We start from the raw sequence: 17,981 nt of genomic DNA, 5'->3' as shown, positions 1-17,981 counted from the left end.
TAGAGTACATGACTCATTGGGGGGGGGGTGTAAAAGGCAGTGGAAGGAGAGGGAAGAATTGTAGAGGGTACAATGTATGGCAAAATATACATATTACATAGTTGGTAACATTATCTAACAGTAGTAACAGCTAATCTACTTCTATTTAGAAAGAACATGAAATATATGAATATAGACAGAGCTTTATTGCATGACGTTTGTGCAAGGTGCAAGAATGAATTGACTCCACACACCTTCTGCTGCATGGTTGGACAGGGAGTCAGTTTGGGCGAGCGGCGCAGCTCCTGTAGCCCGTGTGCGTACAGACACTTGTCGCCAAAAGGACAGGTCCCGCTGCTGGAGAAGTTTCCGCACATTTCCGTCTTGTACTTCAGCTGCAGCAGGCTACGGGCAAGCTGCAGGTTCCCTTCCGTCGGCTGAAAATAAACAAGCTGCGATTTAACTCCCAGAAAAATAATTTAATTCCGGACTCCAGGCCAATCACAAGTCAAAAAGTCACAGGCACTAAGGATGCTGTATGTTATATTGGGTAGAATATAAAATTAATACCAAGTTTGGGACTCATAGATGTTCATAGTTCTCACCAGGCTGTTTGAGAGTAGGGGCCCCCTACACTGTGATTTAGCCCTTACACTGTGTTTCAACCAGTGTAGGGGTGTTTTTTGGAGGGTAGAAGCTTCATAAATCTTTCAAAAAATGAAAATGTAACTTTAGAATGAAGCTATAACAAAGGGAAAACCTGGTGAGAACCCTGGATGTTGTTAAAAACAGGAAAAGTTATTCTCACAGCTTGGATGCAGGCTGTGTCCTGAGCCTCTATACTGAGTGGAGTGGCTTCAGTAGCCCGGTCGCCGGGCGGGGCCTGGACTTGGTTGCTGGGCGTGGCCTGGACCTGGTCGCCAGGCGTGGCCTGGACCTGGTTGCCGGGCGTGGTCTGGTTGCCAGGCGTGGCCTGGATCTGGTTTCCGGGCAGGGTCTGGACCTGGTTGCCGGGCGTGGCTTGGGCCTGGTTGCTGGGCGTGGCCTGGACCTGGCTGCTGGGTGGGGTCTGGTTGCCAGGCGGGGTCTGGTTGCTAGGGACGTGGCTTTTGACCAGTTCTGCCTGGACCATGGAGCTGATGACACAGAAGGGCAGGCTGCTGAGGGTCCCGTGTCTCGCACGGCGCACTGCGGCGGCAGCGGCTAGTAGCTGTTCCCTACAGGTACGGAAGGAAGGAACGAGGGAATGAATGAGTGAATGAATGAATGACACAGAAGGGCAGGCTGCTGAGGGTCCCGTGTTGGGCGCGGCGCACCGCAGCAGCAGCTGCCAGTAACTGCTCCCTACAGGTGTAAGAAGGAAGGAATGAATGCATGAATGAAGCTCTGTACACCTAATCTCCAAGCAGATCTTTTGGTGGCTGCAAGACAATATTAAATTGGCAAGTCATACCAAATTGGCAAGACAGTATCAAATTGGCAAGACAGTATCAAATTGGCAAGACAGTATCAAATTGGCAAGACAGTATCAAATTGGCAAGACAGTATCAAATTGGCAAGACAGTATCAAATTGGCAAGACAGTATCAAATTGGCAAGACAGTATCAAATTGGTAAGGCAGTATCAAATTGGTAAGGCAGTATCAAATTGGCAAGGCAGTATCAAATTGGTAAGGCAGTATCAAATTGGCAAGACAGTATCAAATTGGCAAGACAGTATCAAATTGGCAAGACAGTATCAAATTGGTAAGGCAGTATCAAATTGGCAAGACAGTATCAAATTGGTAAGGCAGTATCAAATTGGCAAGGCAGTATCAAATTGGCAAGGCAGTATCAAAGTTTTTGAGTGGACCTCTCATGGTTTGGAGACGTAATACAAGTACATACTTTATCATCTCATAAGCATAAGCTCCTTGATAAGATATAACTTGTAGGTAATACGGTAACTGTAGACGTGAGAGTAGATGCTGGCTAGATATGGAGTACTGAAGAGTTTGCCATGCATTGTACGGTACCCCGTTACAATTGTTGTGCAATAAAGATTGACTTGACTTGACTTGACTAAGATACAAAAGACTGTAGTTCCCTGACCTGGAGTACCCTGGGAGATCAGCCTGTAGTCTGTCCAGGAGCTTCACCTTAGCGCTGGTCTGTGGAGCTTCTGACTCCTTCACTGCTGACAGGACTTTCTTCTTCTTCTTACTCACCTGGGAGCGATAAGGAACATCCAGGAATTATTTCATCAGGTTGGTAGAACATAGGATATTCTTATACACAACCAATTACTAAGTACCTAATATCAACCCAGAAGAGAACAAGAAATAGCCATGCCTTCAAGTACCAAGGATTGAGGTGTTCTAGAATTCATTCTTTCCTAGAATTGCAGAGTGGAACTCGCTGTCACCAAGTACAGTAAGGGCTTTGTCATTAGATAGCTTTAAACAATGTCTAGAGTTAGAAGTTCAAGGGTTAGGTGTAACAAGTCGATCGGTGTAATGTAGACAGCTGCCACAGTAATTTCCACTTATGAGAGTCCCCTAGGTGTTGCCTCACCTGTAACTGCCACTCTTCTTCAGTGTTGTTGCTGCCCTCTACCTCCGGCAGCTTGGTGGTCTCCTGCACATTGGACAGTTGTGCGATGGGACTCGCCACTCTTCCCAGCGTTTCATCTGAGCCGCCATTTTCTTTAGCTCCTGGTGTGTCTTCTTCAACCACTTCTGGGGTGTCCTCCGCTCCCGTATCCAAGGCCTGGAACTTGTTCTGGGTGTCCAGTGCGTCCGGGGTTAGTGCCTGCTGCGCCAGTGCCCGGGCCTTGTCGGAAGAGATGGTGGATTTGGGTCGCACGACCTGGGTGAAGGAAGCCGTCTTCTGATCGACGTTTGAGGTCGTTTTCGTGGAGAAACTCGCAGGTGTTTTTAGCAGCTCTTTGCTTGGTCGTGTTGAAGAAGGTGGCTCAGGTGTGATAGAAGCACCTGGATGCACCTGAAGATAAAAATAATACAGTGTTTATTTGGCAATTAGCAACGGCATAGCAGAACAATGTCTGAACTGCACCATTTTAAGAATAGTCTTTGCTTAAATGTTACATACAGTTACAGATATTTTAGACAAATATTACTTACTTTCACCATGGTATAACATCCAACACTCACTGAAAGTCAGTGGAATATAGTCTTAAAATATTGTCAGCACTTGCAAAAGTATGGATTTCTGTATCTGTATAGCCACTATAACCCCCTTTTGGCGTAACACACCAGCTTCGCTTGCATGCGGCGCAGCCAGATTTAAGTTGATAAGTAGTGAAAGCTCATGATGTTCCAAACCATTGTGTGTATCAACAATTTGAAACAAAAAAACTCTGATAAGAAAAAATCTATCGAGTTGCTTGAGTAAGTGTTTTCTTGAGTATCTCATTGCCTAGTCCAACCTTCAGCGACGTAAAGAATACTTACATTTGGTGACATGTGATGGTGACCAGCAAACTCGAAGACACCAGCATGTGCTGACGAGAACTGGTTAATATTTGGCATAAACTGCAGACCAGCTCCCAGCGACACCTGCTTGGGGACATTGAAGGGCAAACTCCCTCCAAATCCCGGTGGCAACGCAGTAGGTTGCTTAGCTCCCATTGGATGCGATGCAAAGTAGCTGGCAGCTGATTGGCCAAGGCCAACCACATACGGATAACCTGGCGGAGGAGGCTGTCCTACAGCTCCTTGCACCGCGCTGGCTGATTGGATGCTTTGGTTTTTGCTTGAACCTGATTGGCTGAGGCCAGCGACATTCGGATAACCTGGAGGAGGCTGTCCTGCAGCTCCTTGCACCGTGCTGGCTGATTGGTTGCTTTGGTTTTTGCTTGAACCTGATTGGTTGATTCCTTGCTGTAGGGAATCTTTAGATGGTTCCGTGCTCGTCTTTGCAACCGTTGGAGACTTCTTAGGTGATGAATGTGCCAAAATGGGTTCCTAATTGGAAGAAGAACAATAGAAAAACATTCACATGAACAAGAACTCTCCAAGAACTTGAATACCAGAAACTACACACAATAAATGAGCACTGAGACCTACATCTATGACAAATTAGGAAAGTTATCATAAGGCTGACCAGACAAGAACCACTCTCACATGACTCTTGTCACGTGATTATTCCATCAAGTCACGTGACAAGAGAACTCCGAGACGAGATCTGAATTGGGTTGATGAAGAGACAGAGTACGTCTCGAAAGCTCCCCAGCATAGCTGAACTTTTGTTGTGTGTTAATGTATAAATATTTTGTCAAAAGAACCACTCTCACCTGCATGTTGACAAGTCCTGGTGGCCCAGAGGAGCCAGACTGGCTGGTTTCTGGCTGGAGGGAATATTTATGACCGACGACGGTTTTACCGGGTTCCGGGCTCGTCTTTGAAGGCGTTGGAGACTTCTTAGGTGATGAGTGGGCCAACATGGGTTCCTGGTGGGAAGAAAAAAATTGCAAACAAGAAATCTGAGATTCCAAAGCTATTCTTTTAACACTCATACTTGTAATTTGTGTCTTTTCATTTCGTATAGTCCATGTACATGTGACAGTGTTCGAAATACCTGTCTGCAGTCTGCAGATAGAGTTTCAAGATTGCAGAAGAAAAATTTATACAATCTGCAATTTTGCAGCAGGAAAAATTGGCACTTGGGATTTGGTGCTCTTGGCCCCAAGGACAGACAACACTTAAGCTCCTGTTCTGAAACAACAGGAGCTTCTTCACTAATTTACATCAACCTTGTCTTGATTTGTCTTCACTAATTTGCATATCAATCAATAGTTCATGCTTATAAACTTGCAAGATTGTAGTATAGAGGCTTGTGTATTTGCAGAAAGTATTTCCAAATTGCAGAACAGAATTTTGACTCTTCTGCAATTTTGCAGAGCACAGAAAAAAAGTATTTCGACCACTGTGTGAAGTCATTTTACATGTATCTAATTAGGCTAAACAGTACTGGAAGCAAATAAAGAGAAAGAGAGAACTACTCTAACCTGCAGGTTGACAAGTCCAGGTGGCCCAGAAGAGCTGGCCTGTGATGCAACACTCGCTTCAGTCACGTTCGAACTACAGCTATTGCCAGACTCCGTACGTGTTCTCCTCTTTGTCACTCCACCTGTAATTGTAATTAGACCAAAATGAAGGCATTTAACAAAAACCAATAACATCAACAGCCAGTATAAGAGCTGCAGTATGTTATAATATTATTGTTATTATATACTAAGATCATACACTGCACCTCTTATACTGATAATGATGAAGTGACCATTTGTAGCTTGCATGTACCAGGATTGTTGGTTGACTGTTGCTAGTTTTAAACTTGACTTTGGTTGCCAAATATTTTACAATGATGTGTACATGTACCATAAACTGTAGATGAGCAAAGTTGTCCCTGTCAAATGCCTTTTGTGTACAATGATTGTATTTAAAAAATTGATTGCGTGGTAAAAAAAAAAAGACAGAAAAAGACTATACCTGAAGAAACAGAGGCAGCTTTCGAGATCCTGGAAGGCAGCCGAAGCCTCTGTTTCTCCTCCGAAACTTTGGCTTTTGGTGCCGGTTGAACTAGAATGTCAGTATCAGGACTTCTTTTGCCTTGGGGAGTTGAGCTGTCCTGATTTGGAGAGTTGCTGTTTTGAGTTGCTGAGCTTTTGGCTTTTGGCAACGGTTGAACTTGAAAGTTGTCATTGTCAGGACTTCTCTTGCACTGAGGAGTTGAGCTGTCCTGATTTGGAGAGTTGCTGTTTTGAGTTGCTGCGCTTTTGGCTTTTGGCAGCGGTTGAACTTGAAAGTTGTCACTAGGACTTCTGTTGCCCTGGGACGTTGCGTTGTCCTGAGCTGAAGACTTGCTGTTTTGCGTAGTTGTGCAGCTTTTGGAGTTTGATGATGGCACTAAGCTGCTGTGTTGGTCTGACTGCTTAGGTTGGATTTTGCTCCCTGTCTCTTTCGGACTGGTGGCAGGACTGGGACTCTCTTTCCATTCTGGAGCAAAGACGTTCAACTGGGACTCCCTGTGAGGGTTGAGGCAGGACCAGTCCACGTTGCCGGTAGGTAGGGTTGGTGAATTTGGGCTGGTCGAGTCGTTGCCTGGTGGCTTTACGACAGGCAGGAGGGGAACAAGGTGGAGCTTGTAGCTGTCTGGAGAGGTCAGCTGAGGTCAACAAAAAAAGGACAAAGAACTTTATTACAAGTATTATCATCACGTAGCAGACAATCATAAGTGAATTATAGCTAATTTACACCGCACATGGATATGTGTGGACTGTGCATGATCATGGTGCTGGATAAGGCATGATTTTGGATAAAGCATGGTTCAGGAGATCACAATCCCCTGCGGACTCACCATGTCAGCAGTCAGGTCTGGGAGACGCGGCATCTGTGGCCTGACCAGGCTGAGCGGCGGGAGGTCGGACAACTGACCCCCGGCCTGGAGCTTCTGGACGTGGCTGGAGTACAGCAGCTGTTAAAGGGTAAAAAAACAACATTAAGGATGAGCCTGAGCTCAACAACTTTGAAACTTTATTTCAAATACCACATTGTCATAGCAGACAAAAGTCTGAATTGCGTTAGTATTTACACACCATTGAGCTCGCTTTATAATACACAAAATATGGGTATTTACAGTTTAAAAATATCCTCATCAGTAAATTCTTAATTTTTATATACAACAAATTGACATTAAAAGATTAATTACCTACTAAAGACTCTTCGTTTAACATAGATAGATTGATTATTTCAGTCTGTTGGTCTGACAGAGAGGTGTGTTCAACACCCATTTTTCACGATTTTTGTTGTATTTTTGGTCAACGTTGCATCACATATTTGCCTGTTGTAGACAATATTTTTATATTCTAGAAGTCTAGGGTCGGCAGGTTTTTCTAGGGTCGGTCGGGAAACAGGAAACACAACATTTTTTTTCCTATGCCTCCTGTATCATCTGATCGGTACAAACCTGCAGAGTCGTGATCTGTTTGAGGATGTCGCTGGTGTAGTCCTGCCAGTCGCAGCAGAACTTCTCCAGCCTTCTGTCCCACAGCTTGCACCTCTCTGTGTAGAACCTGGACAAAAACACACATCTGTATCTGTATCTGTATAGCCGGTATAACTGCCTTCAGCGTAACACACCAGCTTCGCAGGCATGCGCAATGGCAGCAGCTAGATATATCACACCGAACGACTTGTTACACTCAATCTTTGCACATTTAATTGCAGGGGTTGTGACTCCAGGAAGAATAGATTAGAATGATGTGTCTAATCTAATGGATTTTTAACTACTCAAACACGTTCATATATATGGTGACAGAAGTCTAAATCCCTCCTGCTATCAAATTGCAACGTGATGTAACTGAACACTAGTTACCATGGTGACAAACATCTGGTGCAGGTCATTGACCTTATTTGTTTGGAGAAGAAGAAGAAGAGAATGAAACAAACCTGTACATCTTCTCTCCCTCCCTGTACTGATCCTCCAGCTCCGAGCGACACCACCGGAACGTGAAGTTTAACACCTGAAGTTTGGTTCACAGTTTGGTTTATTGCAAGTGAACAACTGGCAACCCACAGGCTGAATTGTGTGTTCTGACATACATACATACATACATACATAACAGGGCTTGAAATTCATTTTTGCAATAGGTGCACTGGTGCACCCAACCTAAACAGTAAGGTGCACAAAAAATAATTTGGGTGCACCATATAAAACAAACCCTAATTACAGATCTTGCTGCTCTTCTGAGCTTAAATCTGAAATGGGAGCTAACTTCTAAATCTTAAACAAGTAATACAATAAAGATTTAAATTCAGCAACAATATGACAGTCATAGACTTAAAAATATATCTTATCTGATACATAAATTATTAAAGGATTCCTCTACACACTTTTACTTAGCAAAATGATTAAAAACAGGCTGGTTAAAAATTAACACCTGAAGTTCTGCTTGCATTGCCCGCTCCTGAGCCTTCTTCAACTCTTCTGCGACATCCTGGTTTTTCTGCAGCTGAGTTTCAACCTGCTGCAGTCGCTCTTTCAACTCTTCCTCCTGCTGCAGGGAATTCTGCAGCCGAGTTTCAGCTTCCTGCAGTTTTTCTGTCAGTCCCTTCTCAACAACTGTTTGCTGCAAGTGTGCAGTCTCCTTTGTTTTCAGTTCTTTCTTGGCAGTGTTTAACTCCTCTTGCAGGGCAGTTACTTTGTTCTGTAGTTGACTGATTTCCTTCCTTGCATTTTCTAACAGTTCTTGGAGGGTGCTGTTTGCGAGCTCTTTCTTCACAGCTTCTAACTCTTCGTGAAGACAAGGCTTCCCAAGTTCTTTCTTAGTAGATACTAACTCCTCTTCCAGGGCTGCTACTTTTTCCTGAAGTATGTCGGCATGCTGCAGTCTTGTTGTCAGCACCTTGTTGACGGCTTCAAGCTGCAAGTGAGCGTGTTCTCTAGCCGACTCCTTGGTCTCCAGTTCTTGCTTTGCAGTTTCTAACTGGTCTTCAAGGGCTGTAACTTTTACCTCAAGTTCATTCTGCAGTCTCGTATTCAGTACCATATCAGGAGCTGCAAGCTGCCCGTCAGATTGTTCTCTAGCTGACTCCTTGGTTTCAAGTTCTTTCTTTGCCGTGTCCAACTCCTCTTGAAGGGCAGTTACTCTCTCTGTCAGTTCCTTTTCCACAGCATCAAGGTGCAACTGGGCTTGTTCTGTGGCAGACCCTTTTGTCTCGAGCTCCTTCTTTGCAGTTTCTAGCTCCTCCTCAAGGGACGTTACTTTCTTCTGAAGCTGGTGGATTTCATCCTTCCTGAATTGGAGGGCGTTCTTTGTAAGTTCTTTTTTCGCAGCTTCTAACTCTCCGTGAAGGCCAATCTTTGCAACTTCTTTCTTCGCTGTTTCTAACTCCTCTTCAAGACTTGTAACTTTTTCCTGCAGTGTGTCAGTAAACTGTATTCTTCTTGTCATAAGTTGATTAGCAGCTTCAAGCTGCGAGAGAGCTTTCTCTCTAGCCGATTCCTGGGTTGCCAGGTCTTTCTTTGCAGTTTTTAACTCCTTTTGAATGTTAGTTAGTTTCTCTGTCATCTCTTTCTCAACATCTGCTAACTGCAGCTGAGCTTGCTCTCTATCTGACTCCTTGGTTTTCAGTTCTGTCTTTGCAGTCTCTAACTCATCTTGAAGTGCTGTTACATTCTCCTGAAGTTGGTGGATTTCTTTCCTTGCAGTTTTTAACTCTTCTTGAGGGACGCTGTTTCCAAGTGCTTTCACTGCAGTTTCAAACTCTTCTTGGAAGTCATACTTTCCTGCAAGCTCCTTCTTTACAGATTCTAACATTTCTTGAAGGGCATACTTTGCAAGTTCGGTCTTTGTCATTTCTGACACTAAGTCTTCTTCTTCTTCTAAGTCGTCTTCTTCTAACTCTTCTTGTTCTTCTAACTCTTCTCGAGGGGCAGTTGCTTCCTTCTGACATGGATGGATTTCTTCCTTCGCTGCTTCTAACTTGTCTTGAAGGTCATACTTTACAAGTTCTGTCTTTCTCATTTCTATCTCTTTTTGTTCTTCTAACACTTCTTCTCGAAGGGCAGTTGCTTCCTTCTGACATGGATGGATTTCTTCCTTCGCTGTTTCTAACTTTTTAAACTTGTTTCTAACTTGTCTTGAAGTTTCTAACTTGTCTTGAAGGTCATAATTTGTCTTTCTCATTTCTAACACTTCTTCTCGAAGGGCAGTTTTTTTCTCCTGAAGTTGCTGGATTTCTTTCTTTGTTGTTTCTATCTCTTTCTCAAGGGCACTATTTGAAAGTTCTAAGTCCTTTGCTGTTTCTAACTCTTCTAGAGGTGTACTCTTTGCAACGTCTTTCATTGCGGTTTCCAACTTGTGTTGAAGATCATACCCTGCAAGCTCCTTCTTCACAGCATCTAACGTTTCTTGAGGCGCACTGCTTGCAAAGTCTTTCAGGGCAGTTTCTAACTTGTCTTGAGGGACGTTCTCCACAATAGTTCCCAACACACCATGAAGGGCGCCTACGTACTCACGGAGATCAGCGACATATTTTTGGTTGAGCTGCTCAGCAGTGAGAGACTGCTGGTCCACATTGTTGTTGTTCTCGTTAAAGTTCGCCTGGCAACAAGATTCACCTGAGTGTTCCTGAGGATCAACAATGTTGCCATCCTTATCGAACTCCCAGTTCTGAAAGATTCTGTCCAAGGATTGCTCGACTGTAGCCGTACCTTCGTGAAAGGTGGGGAAGGCAACAGTCGCCCCACAGGAACAAGGGCCATCTTCAGTGATGCCTGTCTCCTCATCATTTAGTCCATCCTCTTGGGTGATACTTTCAGGAACGTTTGCCTTATCCTCTGTTTGTGGCGAAGCGACTGCGCCATTACAAGTGATCTGGTTGCTTGAATCTTTGTCTGCAGCTTCTGAATACAGGTGAGACTTAGAGTCAGTGTGCAAATCCTCAGATCTAACCAACTCTTGCAACTTGCACATCTTTGCGATGGTATCACCGGAGGCCATCGTTTTTTGATCCGTGTCACACTTTCTGCCTGTGTCCAGCCCATCCTCCACACTCCAAGACTCTCCGGGTACGCACTCTACTACTAACTCACTATCTTTCACAAAGTCCAGTTGCTCTAGGTGGTGATCTAACTGTGTGCCAGCTTCTGGATTTTGTGACGTTGCTATTTCTTCCACAAGCTCATCCTCCACAATCCAAGACTCTCCAGGGACACACTCTACTACTAACTCACTACCTTTCACAGAGTCCAGTTGCTCTTGGTGGTGATCTAACTGTATGCTGGGATCTGGATTTTGTGGCGTTGCTGTTTGAACTATTTCTTCCATTTGCTCAGAGTTTCCACCCCCAACAATATCCTCAGCAGACTTGTATTCCTCTCCATTGTCCTTATATTCCTCTGGGAGGTCAACGTCCTCTAAGCTGTGGAAGTCCTCCAGGCTGTAGTCTTCAGGCCGGGTCACTTTGATGCCGTAAGCTGACGCGATCTCCTTGAAGGCAGATTCTGAGGTAGATCCTATGTGGTAGGAAATGAGCATAAAGGAATAATCAACATACATGTAATAAAATGAATGAACAATTTTAACAAAATGTACAAGGTAGCTGGATAGTTGACAAAACTCTACACTGTGCCTTGTGCCATATTGTGGAGATTAGAATCTGTACGTAGATTGTATGATATTAGTGTAACTAAGTATTTTACAATGCTTCGCCTTACACTGTACCCATATTTTGTGTTTGAAAATGAGCAGCTTTAGATAAGGACATCCTTCTCCTATGGGACTTAAAGCCAGAAGTCCCTTGTTTGAGGACAGCAACACATTGAGCATGTTAAAGATCTCACTGCACTTATCGAAAAAAAGTAGGGGTCCTTCTCGGTGTGAGTGGAACAAACCTTACAGTCCTCTAACAGATCTTGTACTTCTCTTGAAAGTTCATCTGTGTTGGTAGAAATCATTATGAAGCAAGTTTAAACTGTAATATCCAACACAATAAATTGGACTTACCCAGATTTTCAACTGTACAATTTTCGACTTGCTCATTCCTTGACAAAGACTGCAGTTGTACAGTTGAAAATTTGGGTGAGTCCAACTTATTGTGTTGAATATTACAGTTTAAGCTTGCTTCATAAGACCTTGTACTTACTGTACAAAACTGGTGTGTTACACCTAAACACACCAGTTACACAAAACAAACAAGTAAACTTTACCTACATACATCAATGAAAAGCGGCTTGCAGGCCAATTTGAATAAAAAAATGGTTCAAACAAACAAACAAACTTTACCCGTCTCTTCTGAACCTTCCACGAACACGTCGTCAGAGCTAGCCTCGCTGAAGGAGCACTCACTGGGAACAAACTCCACAGCGTTGGGGTTGATGCCACTGGCAGGCCTGGAGGAGACTATCAAATACACAGTGTTAAAACGTGGACCTTCAAAAAGTCCCTCTACTGGCTGCTACACTCTCATGCTGTGTTTGTGTCTTAATGTCTCATTGCAGCAAAAGCTAACAAACAAACAGTTGTACCAAGATCTGCCACCTGTTACCAAGAAAATACAGCAGTGCATTAGACACTCTGACATTCCTGCATTTCATCTGGTTCTTTGTGAGCCTACTGCAGCTATATAAGAGAAAAAGAGGGAGGAAAAGTTTTAGGCAATTTTATCAGGCTTTCTATTTTTAAGCCAGCCAAATGGATACTGCTCTGATAACTTGATTGATCTGCTTGGAGATTGCAGTACAAAAAATACAATTAAAGGCTACATCCAATCTGACTAAGGTCGTAAGGAGCAACAAAACTTGTTCGACAAAGACACTAAAAAATGCATACTTTCTGTATATAGAGGTGTTTGCCACACATATTTCCTACACATGCATGAACTGAAGGCTTGAACACGAGGGTTTTGGAACAGCTTCTTACCTCTATTCCCCTCCCAGCTTCCCTGCCCACTGTCTGTAGAGGAAACCACCTGCATGGGCGGGGGTGGCGGATTGTCCAACAGGAAAATCTTCCCCCCATCCTCATGGAACATCCGGCTCTGGAGCAGGAAGGCCTTCACTCCACCACACTCCTGTATAATAGAACAATGTTTGGACCTTTAGCTAGGCATAATTCACAACTAATTATATCATAACCAGGCTGTGATAATCTTGGATAACAGTGTCCCAGACCAGGTCGTACCATGAAATACTTTGCGGTATGGCAGGGGCTTCCATGGCTTCTACAGAATTATTCTAAATTGCAGACCACAAAGGTCAGATACAGGAAATTGGGCCATAGAAGCTGGCAGGGTGCCAGTGGGAAAATCCATAATCGTAGGTTGTGAACAGATCTAGAGGAAATACACCAAGTTAGATTACTGGAATCAGGAATCTACCGAAAATAGTTTCATCAGGTTGGTAGAGTGTAGGATACGGGAGTTTTCTTTTACACAATCAAGATAGTTACCTTGCTGACGTTTCGGTCTAAGAGCTTCAGACTGGAGTTCTGCTTCTTGAGCCTATATGGAGCCAATGCTGGTGGCGCCACCTAGCCTACATTGGCTACATATAGCAGCGAGTAGGTTGGTTGGTTGTGTAGAAGAAAACTCCCGTATCCAAATCAAGAATCTAGTTTTACCTTAATGAGCTGCCTAGCCTCTGTTGGCATCCCCATGAACAGTCCTAACACAGGCTGGTCCCTCTCACCAAGGGGACCATGGACGGTCAACAGGGTCCCAAACTCTCTGTAAGGGGAGACAGGAGAGAGAAAAATGCAGGCTACCAAAACCAAAAACAAACAGCAAAACGAGAACCTTTCAGTACAGGGCAATCTACCTTTGGAACAAATTACCGCTAAAATCAAATACACTGACTAGCTCATCTAACTTGAAAAAAGCGTGTAGGACATTCCGTCTATAGTTTTCAAATGTTGTGTTGGGAAAAAAACATGGTCTGCAATTCAGCTGCAACGTTGACCAATCATGACCGACACCATGAAAAATCCAGGTTTTGCACATTCACTCACTGTACATTCTGCATCTAACACAAACCAAATCTGCAGCCTACCTGTACAGACTTCTCCTCAGCTCTGTTATTTCCCACCCCTCGCCCTGCCAGCCAGCCCAGTTAGCTACAGTCTGTCCGTTAGTACGGTCAGGTTCAGCGTAAGCAGACGTGTTGTGGTACTGCTGGTTAGAAGTGTTGGGGTACTGCTGGTTAGAAGTGTTGGGGTACTGCTGGTTAGAAGTGTTGGGGTACTGCTGGCTAGAAGTGTTGGGGTACTGCTGGTTAGAAGTGTTGGGGTACTGCTGGTTAGAAGTGTTGGGGTACTGGGGCTGGGACTTAGCATAGGCTGAAGCTTTGGGGTACTGCTGAGGCTGGTATGAAGCAGGGGGTGGTACACTGGAGGGGGGTACGAACTGGCCAGACTGGGGGGGATAACTCTGTTGCTGCTGCTGCATGGGAGGGGGGTAGCGGTTTGGAGGGGGGTGCTGCACAGGCATGACAAAGGGTTGGTAGGTCACGGGACGAAAGGGGCGGGTGTACGTTAGGGGGATTCGCGGCTCCATGGCAGCGCACGTTGGCACCACGAAGTGGGGCTGCGGTAGGTAATTAACGGGGTGGTTAGGGGGCCTTGCACATTGAGCAGGCGGCAGGAGGTGCTGGGTGGGGGGCCTTGCGAAAGTTTGCGGATTCCCGCTGGATACTTGACGATGTCCAAAGCCGATCATGGACGGAGCAACGCGCCTCTGGACTGATCCTCTAGACCTGCAGGGAAGAAAAAAAGATAAAGTTAAAATCAAAAGAAGTTCAAGGCAAACATTGCAATTCTCTACATCCCTCCACACATCTATCTTTCATCTAATTCACCTCTCGATTACGCTTAACTGTAAATTCCAAGTGGCTAGAATGCATTACGTAGAATTAAAGCGGCGAATACGCTCTACACAAAAGGCACCAATTACGCTCTACGTTGAATTAGAGCGGTCCGTCTACGCTCTACGTAGAATTAAAACGGCCGATTACGCTCTACGGATAAGGGCATGCGGGGCCCCCATTAAAGATCCCATTATACACTAAACAACAGGATGAAGGGTCCTTCCCCGTGTGAGCGGATCAAACAATTTAACCTTACACTAAGTTACAGTGAGTCCAAGCTGGCATAGATTCTACTTCCTGTGCAAATAAACACTGTAATACAAACACAAATACAAAAACTGTACAAAATCCCAGGTACTAGACTGTTACACATAAAGCATAGTAAAGGCTGTTTACATGTCTTTCAAAGATGCCCAAAGATATGGCTAGACCGCAAACACGTACACGCAAATCAAGCAGGCACTGAGTTTAAACTGTGCTGTTTAGGCCACACCAATTTGATTTGTTGGTTCTCTGATTTTTTCAGAAAAAATGTGAAGTGACAGGGCGAGAAAATAAAAAAATAAAAAGAGGTCTAGGCATCCTATTATAGCCCCAAATTCTATGATAGGAGCCATGAAGTCAACACAAAAGGCTGAGTTAATATTTAAACATTGAATTTTGAACTTTTAATCAAACCACTGCATTGATAGATGGAAAAACTGTAACAACTAGCAAGAAAAGGACATTCCTCAACTGTTGGGGGCAAAATATGAGCATATTTGAGTTGATTCAGGACCAGAATCTTTTTTTTTTTTTTGCAAATCAGAAAAAAATGAAGAGGTGAATCCGAGAACCAACAAATTAAATTGGTGTGGCCTCATAATGAAACCTTTGATTTTTCACACAGAAGGAAAACTGGCATCCATGGCATGTGTTTGTTGTTGGTAATTACTGACATCGCTGAGTCTACTGTTACTATGGTTACGAAAATTAGTCTGGTAACAACGTAGCAAAAGAACTCATAGATATTGAAACTCAGTAAAACCTGGGTGTACCTAACAGGTATAATTTAACAGGGCTTTCTATCTTTCTTTTCTCTCTTTCTTTGGTACTGAAAGAAAACTGGTATCTATTTCCAAGGACATTATTATTACATAATTATTATTATACATAATGTCCTTACTATTTTTCTGCCAGCCATTTGGATACTGTCATGCCTATTTGCTACTGTCTTGCAGTTACACTAAATCACAGCCAACAAAAGATCGGCTTGGAGATTATTATTGGCTAATGTGCCATAGCCTGGAGTCCAGCCTTGTTAGCTTCAAATTATGGTCTGCTCCCAATAGGCTTTGTAGTCTCTACCAGACTAACTACGCTGGCTATAGGAGAATATTTGCCAGGGGAGTTTGGCCGTCTTGTAGGTTTAACTGGCCGCGCAGTGAGAGGAAAGAAACTATACCTCCCCGCAGCCAGACTCCCTTGGCCAATTTTACTCTTTTTTTCAGTGCCAAATTCTATGATCTGTATTCCAGTAGAAAGGCCTGGAGGAGGCCAGGCTAAATGTGCCATGTTGTTTGCTGCCAACATGAATGCCAACAAATGCCTGGCATTCAAATTATAATTGTTATCTTGTCAATGAAAAGCCTCCATTGATAAAATGACAATAGATAGGATTCCAATAGAGTGAGAATGAATTCGATGTCATGAACATTGTAACATGGCAAAATTTACATATGAAAAGAAAAGCACATATGTTGAGGTTAGCCTCTACTACCAGGCACCGCGGATCACTGGAAAAATAGTAGAAATTGGCCGAAATAAAGGGATAATATACCAGAGAAGATCCCGGGCCATAGACGATTTTTCCAGCGATCCGCGGTGCCTGGTAGAGGCTAGACAAATTCTACATATGGAAAGAAAAGCACATACTAGTATGTTGAGGTGGCGAAAATTATGTGACATTTTCCACATAGCCTCTACCAGGCTTCAAGAGGCTGCGAAACTGTTCTCTCAAGGGACAAACTCCCTTGTCATGTTATCTCTATTTGGCTGATTTCTAGCCGCCTCCCGAAGCCTGGTAGAGGCTAGTACTCCCATAGTGAATTTTCTTTTCGTGCAGAATAATAAATCACCCAAACCCTTGAGAAAAGTATCAAATGTCACGTAGGCGTGAAGACAAATGACTTTTTTTTGACAAGGAGGATAAGTCTCCTTGATTTCGGAGTTGTTTGAAAAGGAAAACTTCCAAAGGGAAATACATGTGCGAGTAGAAATTCCCGAAGTATAACGACGAAGCGAAAAGCCAAGGTTATATTTTCCCAAGGAGGTATATGATTTTCTCATGAGGGGGAGGGGGAGGGGGGGCTTTTTTTTTTAAACAACAGTTCAAACATTAAAAGAAATTTGCAAACCGATCAAATTTTAGTTAGATGTGCTAGTACATGTATGCGGATCTAGAACGATTTCCTACCTATCGTTGGCAAGAAAACTAGATCTGCAAAACTAGAGCGTTAGCTTCTAGTTTTGGTGGCACAACATCTGTGGCGGAAAAGGCATTTTTTCACGCCTACTGAAAAGTTTTCGGGGTCACAAAGGCCACAAAGGCGTCAGTTTTGCACGCCGTAACTTGTGCCATGTGGCACGATATTTGATAAGAAGTTCACTGGGATCAAGAACACACATTTGGTTCTAAGAGAATTTCATCGAAAGATTCAATCTTTCGACTTTGGGGCATGGAGAGATACTTCTGAACACATTTTTGCAAGGCATGGACCACAAACTTTTCGGCATCATCATTTTCCCACATAATTCACCAAGTAAATAAGCTTTATAGAAGTTGTTCAAACCGTTTACCTCGTGTACAGTCTTCCAGTGTCTGGTTTCCAACTTGTTGGGCCACAGTAGCGAGGAAAGGAAGAGTTTGCTTGGCCGGAAACGACATAAAGTTTCACCAAATGTCGAGGAGACACTGAAAATATGTACAGCGACTCTCAACCCAGCTGTTTCGACCGCAGTACTCTCCTATTCATGCGCGTACACAAAGTAGTTCAGAACTTGAAGAAATATTACGGACTTAGTCAGACTTTTGACAAATTTTAGCCACCAAAAATGTCAATATTGCACTAAATACCGTAATCAACAATGATAAATTTCCAATAAAAATGATTTCTGATCCCAGTTTCACGTCAAGTGATTTGGTTAGTATGTATCAATCCGCCAGACTGAAACTAACACCTAAAATCCATATGGGGAATTTGGCGCCAAAAATGTTACAAGTACTTTGCATTCGTGAGCTTCGGTATTTCTTTTAAGTTCCGATTTATTTTTCTTCGTGTTGGGATTTTGATGAATAAATTGTCCAAAACAGTGTTTTGGATGTTTTGTAGCAGATTACGCTTCCTATTCGGTGTTGTGACAGATTGTTTCAATTACCAACACAAAAGGCGTCATGTTGGTTTTGTTTTGATAAGCTGGGTGACTTGCTGTCATCTTTAATGTGACATGTGCGGTAAATACTAGTACTCAAAGTGCTGCACATAAACCAATAAACCACATGAGACACATGAGTAGATATATATTTGATTCGGCATTTAGCTGGTTTCTGGATATCTATGAATCTTCAATGGCGCATATCATATGTGTAGTCTCCAAGCA

At 43.5% G+C, this 17,981-nt stretch overlaps 3 protein-coding genes across 3 annotated transcripts in view; all 3 read right to left on the bottom strand.

Annotated features, from left to right (window-relative positions):
* The window catches only part of LOC109464057 (probable GPI-anchored adhesin-like protein PGA18), a 6,955-nt gene extending 2,677 nt beyond the window's left edge, over positions 1-4,278 (bottom strand). Inside the window, exons 1-5 of the mRNA XM_019760980.1 lie at positions 4,273-4,278; positions 2,532-2,960; positions 2,070-2,185; positions 788-1,196; positions 234-416 (exon numbers count right to left, since the gene is read on the bottom strand). Of these exons, the coding sequence (XP_019616539.1) occupies positions 234-416; positions 788-1,196; positions 2,070-2,185; positions 2,532-2,960; positions 4,273-4,278 (1,143 nt within the window). The remainder of the gene's footprint in view (positions 1-233; positions 417-787; positions 1,197-2,069; positions 2,186-2,531; positions 2,961-4,272) is intronic.
* An 862-nt stretch (positions 4,279-5,140) lies between these two features.
* On the bottom strand, positions 5,141-10,757 carry LOC109464056 (myosin-9-like). Its single transcript, XM_019760979.1, has 6 exons — positions 7,918-10,757; positions 7,427-7,506; positions 6,945-7,050; positions 6,336-6,452; positions 5,468-6,143; positions 5,141-5,178 (listed from the first exon to the last, which is right to left on the bottom strand). The coding sequence occupies exons 1-6, from the start codon at positions 10,480-10,482 to the stop codon at positions 5,141-5,143; spliced, it is 3,582 nt and encodes a 1,193-aa protein (XP_019616538.1). The 5' UTR covers positions 10,483-10,757.
* A 629-nt stretch (positions 10,758-11,386) lies between these two features.
* LOC109464055 (pollen-specific leucine-rich repeat extensin-like protein 2) lies at positions 11,387-17,361 on the bottom strand. Its single transcript, XM_019760978.1, has 6 exons — positions 17,181-17,361; positions 13,530-14,231; positions 13,102-13,207; positions 12,403-12,553; positions 11,762-11,883; positions 11,387-11,419 (listed from the first exon to the last, which is right to left on the bottom strand). Exons 2-6 carry the CDS (start codon positions 14,192-14,194, stop codon positions 11,387-11,389), a joined length of 1,077 nt encoding a protein of 358 aa, XP_019616537.1. The 5' UTR covers positions 14,195-14,231; positions 17,181-17,361.
* Positions 17,362-17,981: the final 620 nt, after the last annotated feature.

Source organism: Branchiostoma belcheri, unplaced genomic scaffold (genome assembly GCF_001625305.1).
Source record: "Branchiostoma belcheri isolate BF01 breed outbred unplaced genomic scaffold, Haploidv18h27 scaffold131, whole genome shotgun sequence".
NCBI lineage: Eukaryota > Metazoa > Chordata > Leptocardii > Amphioxiformes > Branchiostomatidae > Branchiostoma > Branchiostoma belcheri.
Note: the sequence above shows the minus strand (reverse complement) of the source record. Positions and strands in the feature narration are given on the sequence as shown.

What these genes read in the sequence shown, in the direction of transcription:
- LOC109464056 (XM_019760979.1), bottom strand. Translation starts at nt 10,482, where the DNA reads ATGGCCTCCGGTGATACCATCGCAAAGATGTGCAAGTTGCAAGAGTTG. An exon ending in GAGGGAGAGAAGATGTACAG is followed by an intron (nt 7,051 to 7,426) that starts GTTTGTTTCATT and finishes GTTTTTGTCCAG; the next exon opens with GTTCTACACAGAGAGGTGCA. An exon ending in AACAGATCACGACTCTGCAG is followed by an intron (nt 6,453 to 6,944) that starts GTTTGTACCGAT and finishes ACCCTTTAACAG; the next exon opens with CTGCTGTACTCCAGCCACGT.
- LOC109464055 (XM_019760978.1), bottom strand. Translation starts at nt 14,194, where the DNA reads ATGATCGGCTTTGGACATCGTCAAGTATCCAGCGGGAATCCGCAAACT. An exon ending in CTGAGGAGAAGTCTGTACAG is followed by an intron (nt 13,208 to 13,529) that starts GTAGGCTGCAGA and finishes CTCCCCTTACAG; the next exon opens with AGAGTTTGGGACCCTGTTGA. An exon ending in AAGCTGGGAGGGGAATAGAG is followed by an intron (nt 11,884 to 12,402) that starts GTAAGAAGCTGT and finishes TGTATTTGATAG; the next exon opens with TCTCCTCCAGGCCTGCCAGT.